Source organism: Anolis sagrei, chromosome 6 (assembly GCF_037176765.1).
Source record: "Anolis sagrei isolate rAnoSag1 chromosome 6, rAnoSag1.mat, whole genome shotgun sequence".
NCBI lineage: Eukaryota > Metazoa > Chordata > Lepidosauria > Squamata > Dactyloidae > Anolis > Anolis sagrei.
The window spans coordinates 109,511,226-109,525,755 of record NC_090026.1 but is presented as its reverse complement, the minus strand read 5'-3'; the positions used below and the strand labels follow the sequence as shown (position 1 = coordinate 109,525,755).

Sequence of the window (14,530 nt, the reverse complement as noted above, 5' to 3'; positions counted from 1 at the left end):
GGTTGCTGTCTGACCTTTTTCTTGTCAGTGACCAGAACTGTCTAACAGACACACTCTCCCTGAAAACCCAGTTTCAAAAAATCCTTCTTCACACACCAGCTCCCAGTTCTCAACTCCCACAGAAGCTGAAATCTTTTCCCTCCTAAGACTTGGCTCCTCCCAACTGCTCTGGCCAATCCTAGGAGACTCCAAACTCATCCCCTCTTCTATCTACCCTCACTCACGATGGTTGCTTCCCTGGCATCCACTCTCAAAATGGAGATTTGCCATACTGTTATCCAGGCTTCCTTTCAGGCCTACAAGGTAAGATTCACTACAGCTGCCCTCAGAATAAAGCATCTTCCCACTCTAAAATGGCTAAATCCCATGGCTCCTCCCTGTCAGGCTCCTCCCCTACAAATGCACTTTTATCCCTATCTCACCCAGGGTTTTAAATTTTTAACATTTTATCTCATACATTTGGCCCGCCCTTTTTGTCTGGTTTTACTATGCTGTTTTATATTGTTGATTTTATTTGTTATTGCATATTTTGTTATGATGTATTTTGTTATTGTCTGTTTATTATGTTGTATTATTTTGGGCTTGGCCTCATGTTAGCCACCCCAAGATGGCCATTGCCTGTTTTCAGGGCCTGGATTCCGGCGCCCAAAACCAGGGCCACTGACAATACACACTGATAAGGCACCTGCGGCGTCTGACCCTGAGAAGAAATGGCTGATGGATTTGGCGGGTATATTTCGTGGGTTTCGCTCTTGGCGGGAATTGTTCCCTTGAATGTGGGGGAGGGTATAAAAGGGAGTGCAGGCTGCTGCCTGACACTTTCAGCTTCTTGTATGTCAGTAGATGCTATAGTAAAAGTTTCCAGTGATACCAGAGCGCGTCCTGTGTCTTCATTTGGGAGCGGCTATAGCGAGCTGAGAGTGGCGGGTTATAAACAAAGTGTATTATTATTATATCTTCTTATCCCAGATTGTTTGGCAGGGGAGACTCATACAATCAAAACAATCAAAATTCAAAGCAGATAATCTAGGATCAGATCCTGGGATAAAAGGCAGTGTAGATTCAGTCTAGGTTACTATGCTGCACTCACTCATACATGGCTAAAGTATATGGACAAACTAGTTTCTCTTTTGGGTAGGAAAACCCTAGTGCTCATGAATAGACTAACAAATGAATACACTGCTACGATCGTTTCTGCTTCACAAAATTTCTCAATCATTCGTAATTACAAGTAGTCAAGACAGAATGTGATATATGTTGCCTCTGCCCACTGATTTGCATATATCCTTTTGTGACATAAATGATCAACTAGTTGTACTGAATCACATTGTTCTCAACTTGAAATCAAACTGATTGTACAGAGAGAGACTGGGTGAAGCTGAAGATATTACAACCAAACTTCAACCAAATATAATTAAACTGTAGATATGTGAAATACAGCTCTCTTTAGTTATACAGCCTTGAAAAAATAGTGGGGTTTTTTTTTAGTGTAATCATGATATTTCCTTTACATTATTATAAATATTCCAGCTGGATTGGGTGGCCCTTGTGCTCTCTTCCAACATTATGATTCTATGTTCATATATAAATAGATGTAAATCAGATGTGGTTTATCAGATAACATTATTTTGAGCATTTAATGTTATTTTCCAAAGCACATCAAGGGTAGGTGGGACCTATTTTAGGAGGGCTGGCAAATAATCCATTTGATTTACAATATCTTAGATGGCATTAGTCCTAGTAGGTAGCAATGTTTTCTTCTCTTTCTGAAGCAGTACTGAATGATTTCAAGAAAGGAGGCTCAATCCGGTGGGAATATCTTCCTAACAAACCTCACTGAAATGAATGATGCTTGCAGAAGCACACAGATTCAGACTCTGGCTGATTTCTCATGGGGACAAACTAACTGGAGGACTATAAGTAAAATTTAAATTTGCTTCAGGGAAGTCGTTAAAGTTTTTAGATGGCTGCACTGCATCATATTCAACAAAGCCAACACTAAAAAGAAGAATACACTTGCTTGAAAGGTATTGCTTTGCAAATATCCATTGCCTTGAGCTATTCTGGGAAACTACAAGCTTAATTAATATTGAATTTCTCTGTGCCAATACACAAAAATTAAAGGATCGGAGAACCCAAAATACATGCAGTAATGAGGAAGGGGGAAATGATATAAAATACATTCAGGAAGACAGTATTCTTTAGTATCTGATGAGGCTCCTCTTTTCAGGTTTAGGCCCTTGAGCACAACTGAGGAAATGCAGTTTTGTAAACGGCTGTGGGAAGAATTAAGACTGAGGGCCCTTCCAGGCAGTCCCAAAATGCAGCAACTGTCTTGCTTTTACCTGAGGCATCCAAACAATGCCTCAGGTAAAAGCGAATTAATGCAGAGGAAACTGGGATTGTCCAGTTTGCTCCACATTAATTTAACACCTGGAACGATCTGGACCTTAAGCTATGGTCTCAATCTTTCCAGGTGCCAAGCCTGTGAAGATTGACCCCTGGGATTGCTTTCATCATCCTTGGGGTCAATTACCACAGCCATCATGGAACCTGAAATAGCAGGAGGATGTCCACCCCCCAGCCTCCCATTCCCCCCCCCAAAAAAAAACCCTAACTAGATGGGCCTGCCAGCAGTGCAGGCCCCTCTGCAGAGTACTCTTGGTGTGCAATTCCCCCCCTCCCCACCTCCTGGTGTCATTTTTGATTTGAGGGGGGATGGGGGCTGGGTCAACCTTTGGTGACATCTAGCCACCCCTCAAGGGAAAGCCAAAGGTTTAGGTTGGGGGTGGGGAGAGAAACTCAAGAGAAAGTGGGTTGTTTTAACCTGCTTCCTTGCAGGTTTCTGGTATGTCTGGAAGAGCCCCAAGATTCTGCATGGGAAATATAACATAACCTGATATCCCCCAGCCCAGTCCTTCAATTTTCCATTCTTCTGGGCAATGTCTTAATCAGGGTTACCTCAGAAATGAGTTGAATTCAATCTTATGGCTAAAATGTGTGTTTAGAATCGTAAACATCTGGTCCATTTTAACTTGGTTTCTGCCTGTCCTGTTAAAGTCAATACACTCTATCTTTGTGTGTGAATCACTTCACTTATTTATTTATTTATTTATTTATTTGGGGTGCTTCTACCCTTCTCAACCCCCTAGGGGGGACTCAGGGCAGCTTACAAAAGGCACAATTCGATGCCCAACAATTCACAAAATACAATATACAATTTACAATTTAACATCAACAGTTATTACTAGTTTAACACCTAATGCTGCACTGAAGTGAGATACAAACTGGCTGACTTCTTCATTACAATACTATGAGGTTCTCCTTGGCTTCACATTCACAGAGCTGTAAAGTGAATTTTGCTGGGGAAGTCAATCTTGGAAGTTTGACTGACAAACGGGACTTAAAGCTAATCTTAAAAACTGTGCCATAGACACCAAGCCCTAGCCCTTGAGCACTCTAACTGGGGATCAACTGTGACTAGCAGTGCTGTGGAATTGGAAGAGGTATGAATGTGGGGTGAAAGGGAGAAATGTGCCAAGAGGAAAGTGCATCAGACCAACCCTCACCAGGACCGCAAATGTGGAAGGACAACTATATAAATATGCTTCAAAATCATGTATTATTACTACTGTGGCTAGTCTAATTGTAACAATGTTTATCGGCACCTGTCTCATAGTTCATATGCATGTGTTCAATATATATGTTGCTTAATTCAATATAATATTATGTGCATTCATGAAAATGTATGTTCATTGATTAAAAAACCAAGGCAAAGCTGTGTTTGGGGAATTAATTTTTTCTTTGTTTTTTGAGTGAACACTCGCAAGCTAATTTTAATGCAGGATACGTGTTTCCCTAATGGTATCACTTATTTAAGATAGCCATTAAAAGCCTATAATATTACTGTAATGAAGTCAAATTTTAGTGAGTTAGAAGAGTGCTTCAGATGAGTTACCAGCAGGCTATTAAACAGATGCCTTTTCTTGGTAATGGGATTAGGAGATGGGTAGGCAGGGAACTAGCTCTGTAACATCACAATTGCGGCAATCCCATGTATCATAGTCTTGACAGACACAAAGGCTTTGCCACAAAGACACTGGGGAGAGGGCGATGGAGAGGAAGCAAACTCATTGCTGCTAATTCTGAGGTTTCCTGCCAGGCGTTTAATTGAGGGAATTGACAGGAAGTTATCCAGTACCAAATTCGTTAGATAGTTGCTGTTGATTGTGCCGTGATTGCTTGGGAAAGCTAAATAAAAATGTCTGTCTATTTATAGAAAGAGGTGATTGCAGCTATTAATTTGAACAGTGGGATCCAAGCATTTTATATGCATTTGATTTTGCTGGTTGCACAGAGTAAACTGGAAGGCTATTTTAAAAGCTGATTCATTCTCTCCAGTGGTACCATGAATGATGCAGTACTTATTTATCTTTTAGAAGTCTAACCATGATATTTTTTAAAAGGCTCATTTGGCTACACAAATACCCCAACAGACTTGGGAAGGAGAAGAATAAGGATAAAAGGGAGAGGACAATGCATTATTTTGCTCCCTACTTGACTGTATTTTAAATGGTGGTTTCTTGATAGCACACGGTAATTCCTATCTGCTGCTCATCAATGATCCCACCTTAGTACAGGAATCATTTTCTGTCTGTTCCTGCTCTCTCATCAGAATGGTACTACTCTGACTGGCACATCGCCAACTTTTTCAGCTAAGCCTGGTATAGCCTTCTCCCAGGCGGAATAGGAAATAAGAGGCTTCCTGTCTCGATAGAACATAAACAACAAATCCTGCCTGATCTCTTTTGTGTCTTGTGTTTTTACTTTTACACTTTAATCCTGACTCATGCTTTTTCCCTCAGATTCTTCTGTCAGTTTTGCATCCTGTTCCTGGTTTCTCTCCAGTCCTGATTTCCAGTTTCTAGCTCCTGACTCACTCTTGGCCCATCATAAGACACCCACACAATAGTCTTCCTTTCTCTGTCTCTCTCTGACACCCTATATGTCTACACAAGTATATCAGATGCTCAGAAACAAAATGCTTCGGATCTCCTTATGGCCAGATTGTTTAATCTGATCTGGCCCACAAAATGCTTCGGTTTGGCCCCAGAAGCAGCCACATACATGCCGTTCCCAACCCACAGTGGTCCAGATGGTCAAGATGGGCCCACTGAACCATCCTTTTGCATCCACATCATCATTGCTGCTCCCAGGCAGCCACAGAGCAAAAGCGCCCATACAACCAGGAAGAAGGATTCTAAAGATCTTTATGATTTAACACCCAATAACAACAACAACAACAACAACAACAACAACAACAACATAATAATAATAATAATAATATCAGTCCTAAATGCTTGGGAAGTGTTCGACTTGTGATTTTCTGATATAAAATCCAGCATATATATCTTGTTTGCTGTGTCATAGTGTGTTTTTGTGTCAGTAAAATAATAATAATAACTTTATTTTTGTACCCCATCTCTATCTCCCAAAGGGACTTGGGGCGCCTTACATGGGGACAAGCCTGATCACTTTAAAATTCATCAAAACAGCATCAAGAAAAATAAAACAACAACAACAACAACACAACACAATATAAAATCAACCATCAAACAGACAACCAGTAGCCTGAGATAGCAACATAGTTCTGGGCTCAGGCAAGGGAGTCGAAACAATCAATTGTGAGGAAGGGCTAACAGATAAAGTGTAAGTGGCAGATGACAAAATTGGGGATAAAGGGCAATATAAGGTGGGACACTATACCTCTAAGCAGGGGTTAGTAGTAAAGTGCAGGGACTGAAAATTGGGTCACAACTGGAACCAAACATTTTCTGGGCAATCAATCAAAAAGTCTAATCAAAAGCACAATGGGACATCCACTTTTTAAGATCTTTATGAAATCTAGACAGGATGGGTGCCAGCCAAATCTCCCTGGGGAGAGAATTCCAGAGCCAGGAGGCCACCACTGAGAAGGCCCTCTCCTTCATCCCCACCAATCAATTTTTGCCTGATGGAGAAGCCAGTGAAGCTTCAATAGCTTACATAATGTATTTTATGCTTTGAATTTGGCCCATAAAAATGTATTGTTGCTAATAACATTTGCTTTCACAAAACTTCAACAGCATCAAACCCAACTAGTATATGTACTAATCTTGAACACAAAATACTAGGGATTTCCAGTTAGTGCTAGGAAAAGGTGCTATTTGAATACATGGAGAGCTGCTGCCAGTAAGAATTGGTGACAATGGGCTAAACGGAGCAATGATCTCCATTACTATAACATGGTTTAATATGTTCCCATCTCCAATTACTGACTGAAAATAAAGTGGATTCCCTCCGCTGGCAGGATGAGACAGGGAAAAACATGGATTTTATGCCAGCATCCCCCCCCCCCCCCATACACACACAAACCAGCAATGTGGATGTCAGGAGTATTAAAACCACTCAGAGCTAGCCATTTTGATCTGCTGAACACTATCCTTACTGCATCATTCTTGGCACGCTGTACTTCTGAAAATCTGGGCACTTATTCAAGCTGTTACATTATGGTTGTAGTAATCAACTGTAATTCCCCCCTTATAGAAATTTGGGTCAGTCCCTCATAAACAAAGGCACATATGACAGACAAAACAGCCAGGATGATTAGAAGGAGAGAAATTTCTGTGTTTTACCTTTGCTTTACGAAAACGGTAGACCACCAGCATGCTGATGAAGTCCAACAGCATACAGAGAGTTTGGAATGAGATGATAGCGAGCCGTAAATACTTGTCCTCCTGTGCATAGCAGGAAGTGTCATCTGTACAGTCGGAACATCCTTTCCCGCAGGGCCAGCAGCCATATTCCCCAGCCATCTCGCCTCCATAAAAATGGCTCTCTGCATCCTTCCCTAAAAGTATCAAAGACAGAGGGATCAAGTTACCTTATCATTTAAGCAGTGGAGGGAAAGAAGGCCATTTGGCTTATCTTCTTGGTGACCATATCCTACATTCCCATTCCAACAACTATATTTGGCATTTCTGCATCACTTCTGTTTGGGAAACTGAAGCAATTACTTAATACTTCTGTGATGCCTTCACAGCTGGATTCAGGGACAGATGAGTTCTTGTGAGGAAGGTGGAGTATCAATCAAATAAGATCTATATAAAAGTCCACAACAAAATGAACAGTGAGTGTGTGCACAGCAGGGATATTCTCATCTAAAGAGAAGATGGGGAATAAAGACCTCTACGTTGTCAACCTTAGGGCTCCTCTAAATGGCCAAGAGTCCAGAAAAAACTATTCTGTTTTTAAAATGCACATCTTTCAGTGATTTTTCACACCCCTGTATCTAGACATGCTCTAAATATACAGAGATTTTCTATATCTTCTGTGTCCCACTTGAGTTGTGGTTAATAGCAGGGTGTGCTCTCTTCCTTACGCATTCTGCCAAATGCAATACATCCTCAGTGGGAGTCACTCAGAAATAGAGAGGAGATTGAGACAACAGAAGTAGGCAAGGGACTTTGTCTGCCTCAATTACTCTTAGTACAGGCAAAAAAACCAAAACAAAACAAAACAACCCACCCCTGACCCGGGTTTGAAAAGTCACAGCTAGTGCCAGAAATAAATGGGGAATAAAGTAGGGCAGAAGGTACAATGTCCACCATATCCCAAGGTTTTTGCCAGTTCAGGGCCTAATGGGGATGGCTGGGAAATCTTTTTGAAACGTATCTTAAAAGTGTCCATTATTTAAATGTCTGTCATAATGAAAGGTTATGAAGCAAGAACGAATCAATGGATTAGCATAAGATTGGATTGTGTATGTATGTGTCTTCAAGTTGCCTGTCAATTTATGGTGACTTCATGAATTTCATATAATTTTCTTAGGCAAAGAATACTCAGAAATGGTTTTGTTGGTTCTTTCCTTTGAAATATAAAACTTAGTAAAACAGTGAGGGTACTTTTCCAGTGAAGGAAAGATTATATAGGCACCAAATCCTGCCTGACCCTGCTCAGCATATAAGAGCAAATGGGATCTGATGCCTATATAGTCCTTCCTTCCACCTGGAAACCAATGCCCTCACTGCGAGAGAAGATGCAGATCAAGAATAGGGTTCCACAGTCACCTACGGACCCACCAGTACACTGATCATGGAAGACTATCCTACTTGGACAACGAGGGATCGCCTAAGTAAGTAACTCCTTCACTGGAAAGTTACCTCCACTGTTTTACTAAGATTCATATCTAGGTAAGTTATGGGTCTCAATATCCTAAAGGCACAAGATCCTGTGTGATCTTGGAAGCTGAGCAGGGCCAGGCTTGTTAGTACTTGGATGGGAGACTACCAATGAATGCCAGATGTTGCAGGCTATATTTCAAAGGAAAGAACTGACAAAACCAAAGAGAACTGTTCGGGGTCACACTCCAACCTTAAGTTAATCAATTGATTCATTCTTTGCTACATAAACTGGTGTTATGATCAACACTTGAACATACCTATCAAAAAGATGTTCTAGCCATCCCCACCAGGACCATGGCCAAGGTAGACTTGTATACAAAGGCAAGCCAGGTTGCACGTGGTTACCTAGCTTGGCCAACTGCAAGGAATAGCAACATTGTTCATAGTCCTGATGCCTGCCTATCATTACTAGTTCCTCCCCTTATAGGGCATGCTTGATGCTGGTACCTGTGACTAGGCCTGGGCAATGCATGGTTCTGAATGGTTCTAAAGTACTTACAAAACTAAAGTTCTGGTCGTGAAAATTTCAGAACTCTCAAAAAACTTTCAAAAATTAATTATTATTTCATTATTGGTGATTTTTATGACAGAACCAATTAGGAACTGCCATTTATAATGAAATTTTGAGACTTTTGTTAGAGTTTTGAAAATTTCACCACCAGAACTTTAGTTTTGTAAGTAATTTAGAACCATTTAGAACCATGCATTGCCCAGACCTACCTGTGACTACTGAAAACTATCAAGACTTTAGACCCCCATCTGGGCAGTGGGTACCATCTCTGCAGACCTCATTCTCAGGTACAGCGATTTCTCATTCTCCTAACACCTGGAAGCATTTCTGCAACTGAGCTTTCACTGGTGCTTCAGAAGAATAAACAGGGCTGCTTCTTGGCATATTGCATGAGGAACAAAACTAGAAGATTTAATCCAATCTGCCCTGCTATCTCAGCACCCTACTTTGCTTCCCAATTTTGCCTCGGCCTACAACTGTGCAGTCTCACCAAAAGCAGAAGGATGGCAAAGTTTTAAGTGGCAGAAGCATCTGGCCGGCAAAACCTTGATTATTAATGATGGTGAGCAAGCAAGAACACAGCTTGACTTTCAGATTCCTTGCTGGGTTTGCAGAGCTGGCAGTTAGATAAACCATCTTTTAAAAAACGAATGCACTGAGGAAATTTCACAGAGCGTCGGAGACCTCCACGGTTCAAGTCTGGAGAAATTGCCTTCTAAAGCAGAAAGCTAAACTACATATTTTAAGGAAACATCCCACTTTCTCTCTTTAGCCTCCTAGGAAAATAGGCAAAAACTGTCCAATTAGCAAATAGCCACAGGTAAAAATGATGGACTAAAGCTGCAATCCTAAATACTTTACAAGCCTAATAAGACCCATAGAAAAATATAAAGTGTTGAAAGCTTTCATAGCCTGAATCACTGGGTTGCTGTAGGTTTTTCAGGTTGTATAGCCATGTTTTAGAAGCATTCTCTCCTGATGTTTTGCCTGCATTTGTGGCAAGCATTCTCACAACCACTGAGGATGCTTGCCACAGATGCAAGCGAAACGTCAGGAGAGAATGCTTCTAAAAATAGCCATACAACCTGAAAAACCTACAATAACCCAAAAATGAAGTGGCTTCCTTCCAGTAGCCAATGTAAGATTGCACTGCTTCTCTGTTTCTTTTTCCTTTTCTTTCCCTTATTTGGGTGCGCGGCATTTCAGACACTATCTCTTTTCACAGCTCTATTTTCTTGCTCCAGGAATATCTTATTTTCAAATACTTCTCTCAATATCCATCTCTCTTCCTGTCAGACTTTTGCAAAATAGCTATACAAACAATGAACCTTCAGGTTATGCTGTTTCTTTTACAGCGGCAATCACTTCCACCAACTCCTCGTCTTACATTCATTTCAATGGTAAAGGCTTTTTGGATGCCCAGTGTTTACAACCTTTCATTTCTCCTTTGTGTCGCAGAGATGGAGACAGGCTATTTTGAACCAGTGGCTTTCCTTTCATAATTTGACAATCTTCACCACTCTTTGACACAAGCTGTCTCATCCTTTGGCTTTGATAAGATACATATATTCAGTTCAGCAGACTGAACATCCATTTGAACAACTTCACTTCCTAGGAAGAGAATTTCCCTGTCTTTCACCTTACTTTGTGGTGGTTTACAAAAAAAATGTTTTGCTTGTTTGTTTATTTACCTGCATATGTAGGAGCAATTTAATCAGTGATCATATCCCCCAATTGTTCTGATTTAGCAGTCCTGGGCAATTCTTTATTGTCCAACTTTATACATTGCTTTAATAGTGTCCCAGTTTCTCTCTCTTCCTCCTTTGTCTTCAGCTTCAATCAATTGTTGCAAACTGAGTCCAAATTACAAAAAGAAGCGAGGAGAGGGGAAAATCTTGCCCTTACCAGAAGGCTCAGGCTAAAGGAAACTTTGCAGCCTCTTTAAACGTCTGTCTTTTTCTTCCTTTCTTCTTTAATAACTATATCTCACATCTCTTACTCATATTCCTCACATCAACACTTATCTCTCTCTCACACACACTCATAAGCTAACTGACCTAATTACTCACTGTCTCTAACTCTGACTAATTTTTCCAACATCTTTAACTCCTGGGTTGTAGCACAGCTGGTTGGGAGTCAGCTGCATTAAAATCACTACTGACCGAAAGGTCATGAATTCGAAGCTAGCCCAGGTCAGAGTAAGCTCCTATTTGTCTAGCTTGCTGTTGACCTTTGCAACCCAAAAGACAGTTGCATCTGTCAAGTAGGAAATGTAGGTACCGCTTATGTAGAGAGGTTAATTTAACTAATTTACAATGCCATAAAACTCTCCAGCAGTGTGCAAAAGAATGAGGAAAAACTCCATCGGTGTCACAAGTGGACGGTGAAGCGACAGCTCCCCCGGTGGCTGGAATTCGAAGCATACTCTCATGAAGCTGGAAAGTTAAATAGCCTCTGTGTCTGTCCATATATGTTGTGTGTCTATGGCATTGAATGTTTGCCATGTATATGTGCATTGTGATCCACCCTGAGTCCCCTGTGGGGTGAGAAGGGCGGAATATAAATACTGTAAATAAATAAATAATAAATAAAAATAATTTCTAATGTTGACAGATTCCTAATCTTAACCTTGGCAAACCCAACTCTCATTTTTAGTACCAAACACTTCCACCTTCTTAAACTTTTCTTAGACATTCAGCCAATCACCAGACAGCCCGAAGATTCCTTACTTTCACCCCTTCCAACAGATCCTTTTTTTAATCAATGTAGACTCTTATAATAGAATTCAATACAATTAAGCTGCATTATATGAGTTATATAGGTTATATGAGTTTCAAACTGCATTCCATGGCAGTGTAGATGAGGCCCTATAATTACTACATCTCACATGTTTCATTCTCTGCACTTATGGTGATCTAAAGTGAACTTATCATGGGGGTGGATTTCAGGGGCTGAACATATGTGACTAGAACTGGAAATCAAACTGTGGTCTCCAGAGTCATGGTCTGAAGCTCAAACCACTTTGCCAGACTGGCTCACATCTTGCATGCATAACCATATTACTTTGTCTAATAAATGAAGCAGCAACACCCACCAGGTCTATAACATCCCAACCAAACACGACTTCTTTTCTTCCTGGCAGTAAATATGAAGTGAGTGGGTCTTTGCAAAAATAAATATAATTATCGAATAAGAAAATAAATCAGAGGGAAACCGTGGGAGGGAGGGGTGGTTAAGATGGATAACTCATTTTATAATATGCCATCTTGTACTGTACTGATCAAATTAAAGGCATGTGAGCAAATTCCTTTTTTAAGAAATGGTGCAAGATGAAGAGTTTTAAACAAGAGTATAAGAGACAGAGAAACAGAGTTAACACGAGTCTCTAATTTGAAGCTTCTGAAAGCCTATATGCAGAAAAAACATATGCTATTTTACGTAGTTGTATTATATAAAAGCCAATTTCAAAGGAAAATTATCAAAACTAATATGCCCTTGTTAATAGGGAACAGAAGAAGTTTCTGCTCTAATATTTATGCCGAAAATGGTTACTGCCCAGTAGCAAAGCAATTATTTTTTAATAAAAACAAATTAATATTTATTTACAAATCAAACACACTTAAAAGTAGATATGTTTTACTAGATTCTCCAGAGTATCACAGATGACAAACCACAGGCCTAAATTTCCTTAAGTGATTATATAATCCCTGAGTTGCAGGCCATTGGGAATATACTGTATAACCCTGACAAGGATAAAAAGGAATTCTGCATTATTAATGTGCTCTCTCTTTCAAACTCAAGCAAAGGCACTTACTGTGAAAGCTGTTCATTGAAAATATTTGGGGATTATAGAATCCAGCCTTACAACTGCATCTGTAGGCTCCAAGTACAAATCCAAGGCCTTTAATTGGCATGCACTGTAAAAAGAAAGAAAGGGAAAGATGAAAGAGATGCCCACTCTTCTATACAAAGAGAGATTATACATCTTGTCAATAACAGTGTGAGAGATATTAACAGAAAGTTTTAAAAACCTTTCAAAGAGACTGGTTTTAGATTTTATAGACCCAATTCCAATTTAATAATGCCCTTCATTGCAATTTATAGTGATACATATATTGATCGCTCTATTGGCTTTTGTAAAACTAAAAACAAATCACTTAGCATCAGATTTAGTTCTTGAATTTTATCATATTTGAATTTGATAGACAGTCCATGCTTACTGTACAAATATGTATATGAAGATGTGACCCAGGAGATGACATCCTCTTTGTGACATACACAACTGGCAGGTCCAACATATGCCTCCATATTTCCCCCCTCCTTTTTGTCATTAGGGAAGTACTGTCTTCATTCCATCACAATAATCAACCCCCCCCCCCCAGTAGAAAATGGAAGGATGATCAGAGAAGCATCAGGCTGTGCCTCAGTAGCCAGATGCGAAGCAATTACATAATCTCCCGAGACCTCCAGATGACCCAATGGATATCAATAGATGATATCATCAATCTACATGTGGATATAGGAACATAGCCAGACTTTTCTATAATGCCCACGCCCTTGGCCTCCACCAGCCATTGAATGGTGATTGAAGAGCATAGTAATGTATAGTAGAATAAAGCATCCCTTACTATCATGACACTAGGCAGATGGTGTCATTTCTCTATGTAACCTCTTGCATAGGAAGAGCATAATCAAAGAAGGCCTCCCACGGATTCATTCCAAACAAGGAGCTGCTATGAGGATCAATCAATAGCATAAGAGTGAAAAGGTTGATGTGGAAGCCCAAGAAGTTGTCATCCCATAACTATTTCACATTGTTGGTGTAATAGATAGATTCAGTTACTTCTTGGATCTAGTGTGTTGTGTGGAAAGTCTTCATACAATATCACAGTGGCCTTCAGAAATTGTTCACTGTGATATGGGAACTTCATATGAACCACCTGGGCTAGGTCACAAGCCAGTCTGAATGGAATGCCTGTAAAAATGCTGGCAAGGGCTTCTGGGAGTTGGAGGCCAAAACAGCTGGATGGCCGCAGTTTGAAGATGCCTGTTCTATAGAAACTGTTATGTCAGGTTCCCTTTGAACCAATGGACTGACCTTTGGGGAAGGCCAATATCTATCTTATAGAGTCCACGAAGGTACTTGTTTGAAGCATGAAGCATTTAGAAAATTAAAGAAAGATGGGTCAGATTTTTTTATTGTGTCAGAAGTGACTTGAGAACAAACTGCAAGTCACTTCTGGTGTGACAGAATTGGCTGTCTACAGAGACATTGCCCAGGGGATGCCTGGATGTGTTACTATCCTGCTGGGAGGCTATTCTCATGTCCCCACAAGCTAGAGATGACAGAGAGGAGCTCACCCCGTCTCGTGGATTCAAACCAGCAATCTTCAGGTCAGCAACCCAACCTTCAGGTCGGCAGTCCAGCTGGCACAAAGGTTTAACCCATTGTGCCACTGTGGCTCTATAGGTGGGTCAGATGATATTCTTTAAAGGGCTTTTTAAACATTTGATATATTTTCCTCTCTTCAGGATTTTGGATTAAAAGTCTGTCAGTGATGGCAAGAAAATAAATCATGCATATCTTACTGGGGAATTCAAAGCCTTCCAAATCTTTTGCCACCAGTGCCCAAACCCATCTCTGTGGAAAGGGTAATATGCACAGTGCCCTCTGAGTTTTTCCTCAATGATTCTTTGCCTCACTAATGACAAAATTGGATGGGAAAGAAAGGGATGGGGAGGGACTCACATTCTTATGGTTCTGCTCATACAAGATCACTGTAAAAAGAGGTACTTC

The 14,530-nt window shown here is 40.4% G+C and overlaps 1 protein-coding gene across 1 annotated transcript in view; it reads right to left on the bottom strand.

The window, feature by feature from the left end:
• The window catches only part of GPR158 (G protein-coupled receptor 158), a 157,151-nt gene that overhangs the window by 57,330 nt on the left and 85,291 nt on the right, over positions 1–14,530 (bottom strand). The window contains exons 3-4 of the mRNA XM_060782424.2: positions 12,548–12,650; positions 6,675–6,889 (exon numbers count right to left, since the gene is read on the bottom strand). Of these exons, the coding sequence (XP_060638407.2) occupies positions 6,675–6,889; positions 12,548–12,650 (318 nt within the window). The remainder of the gene's footprint in view (positions 1–6,674; positions 6,890–12,547; positions 12,651–14,530) is intronic.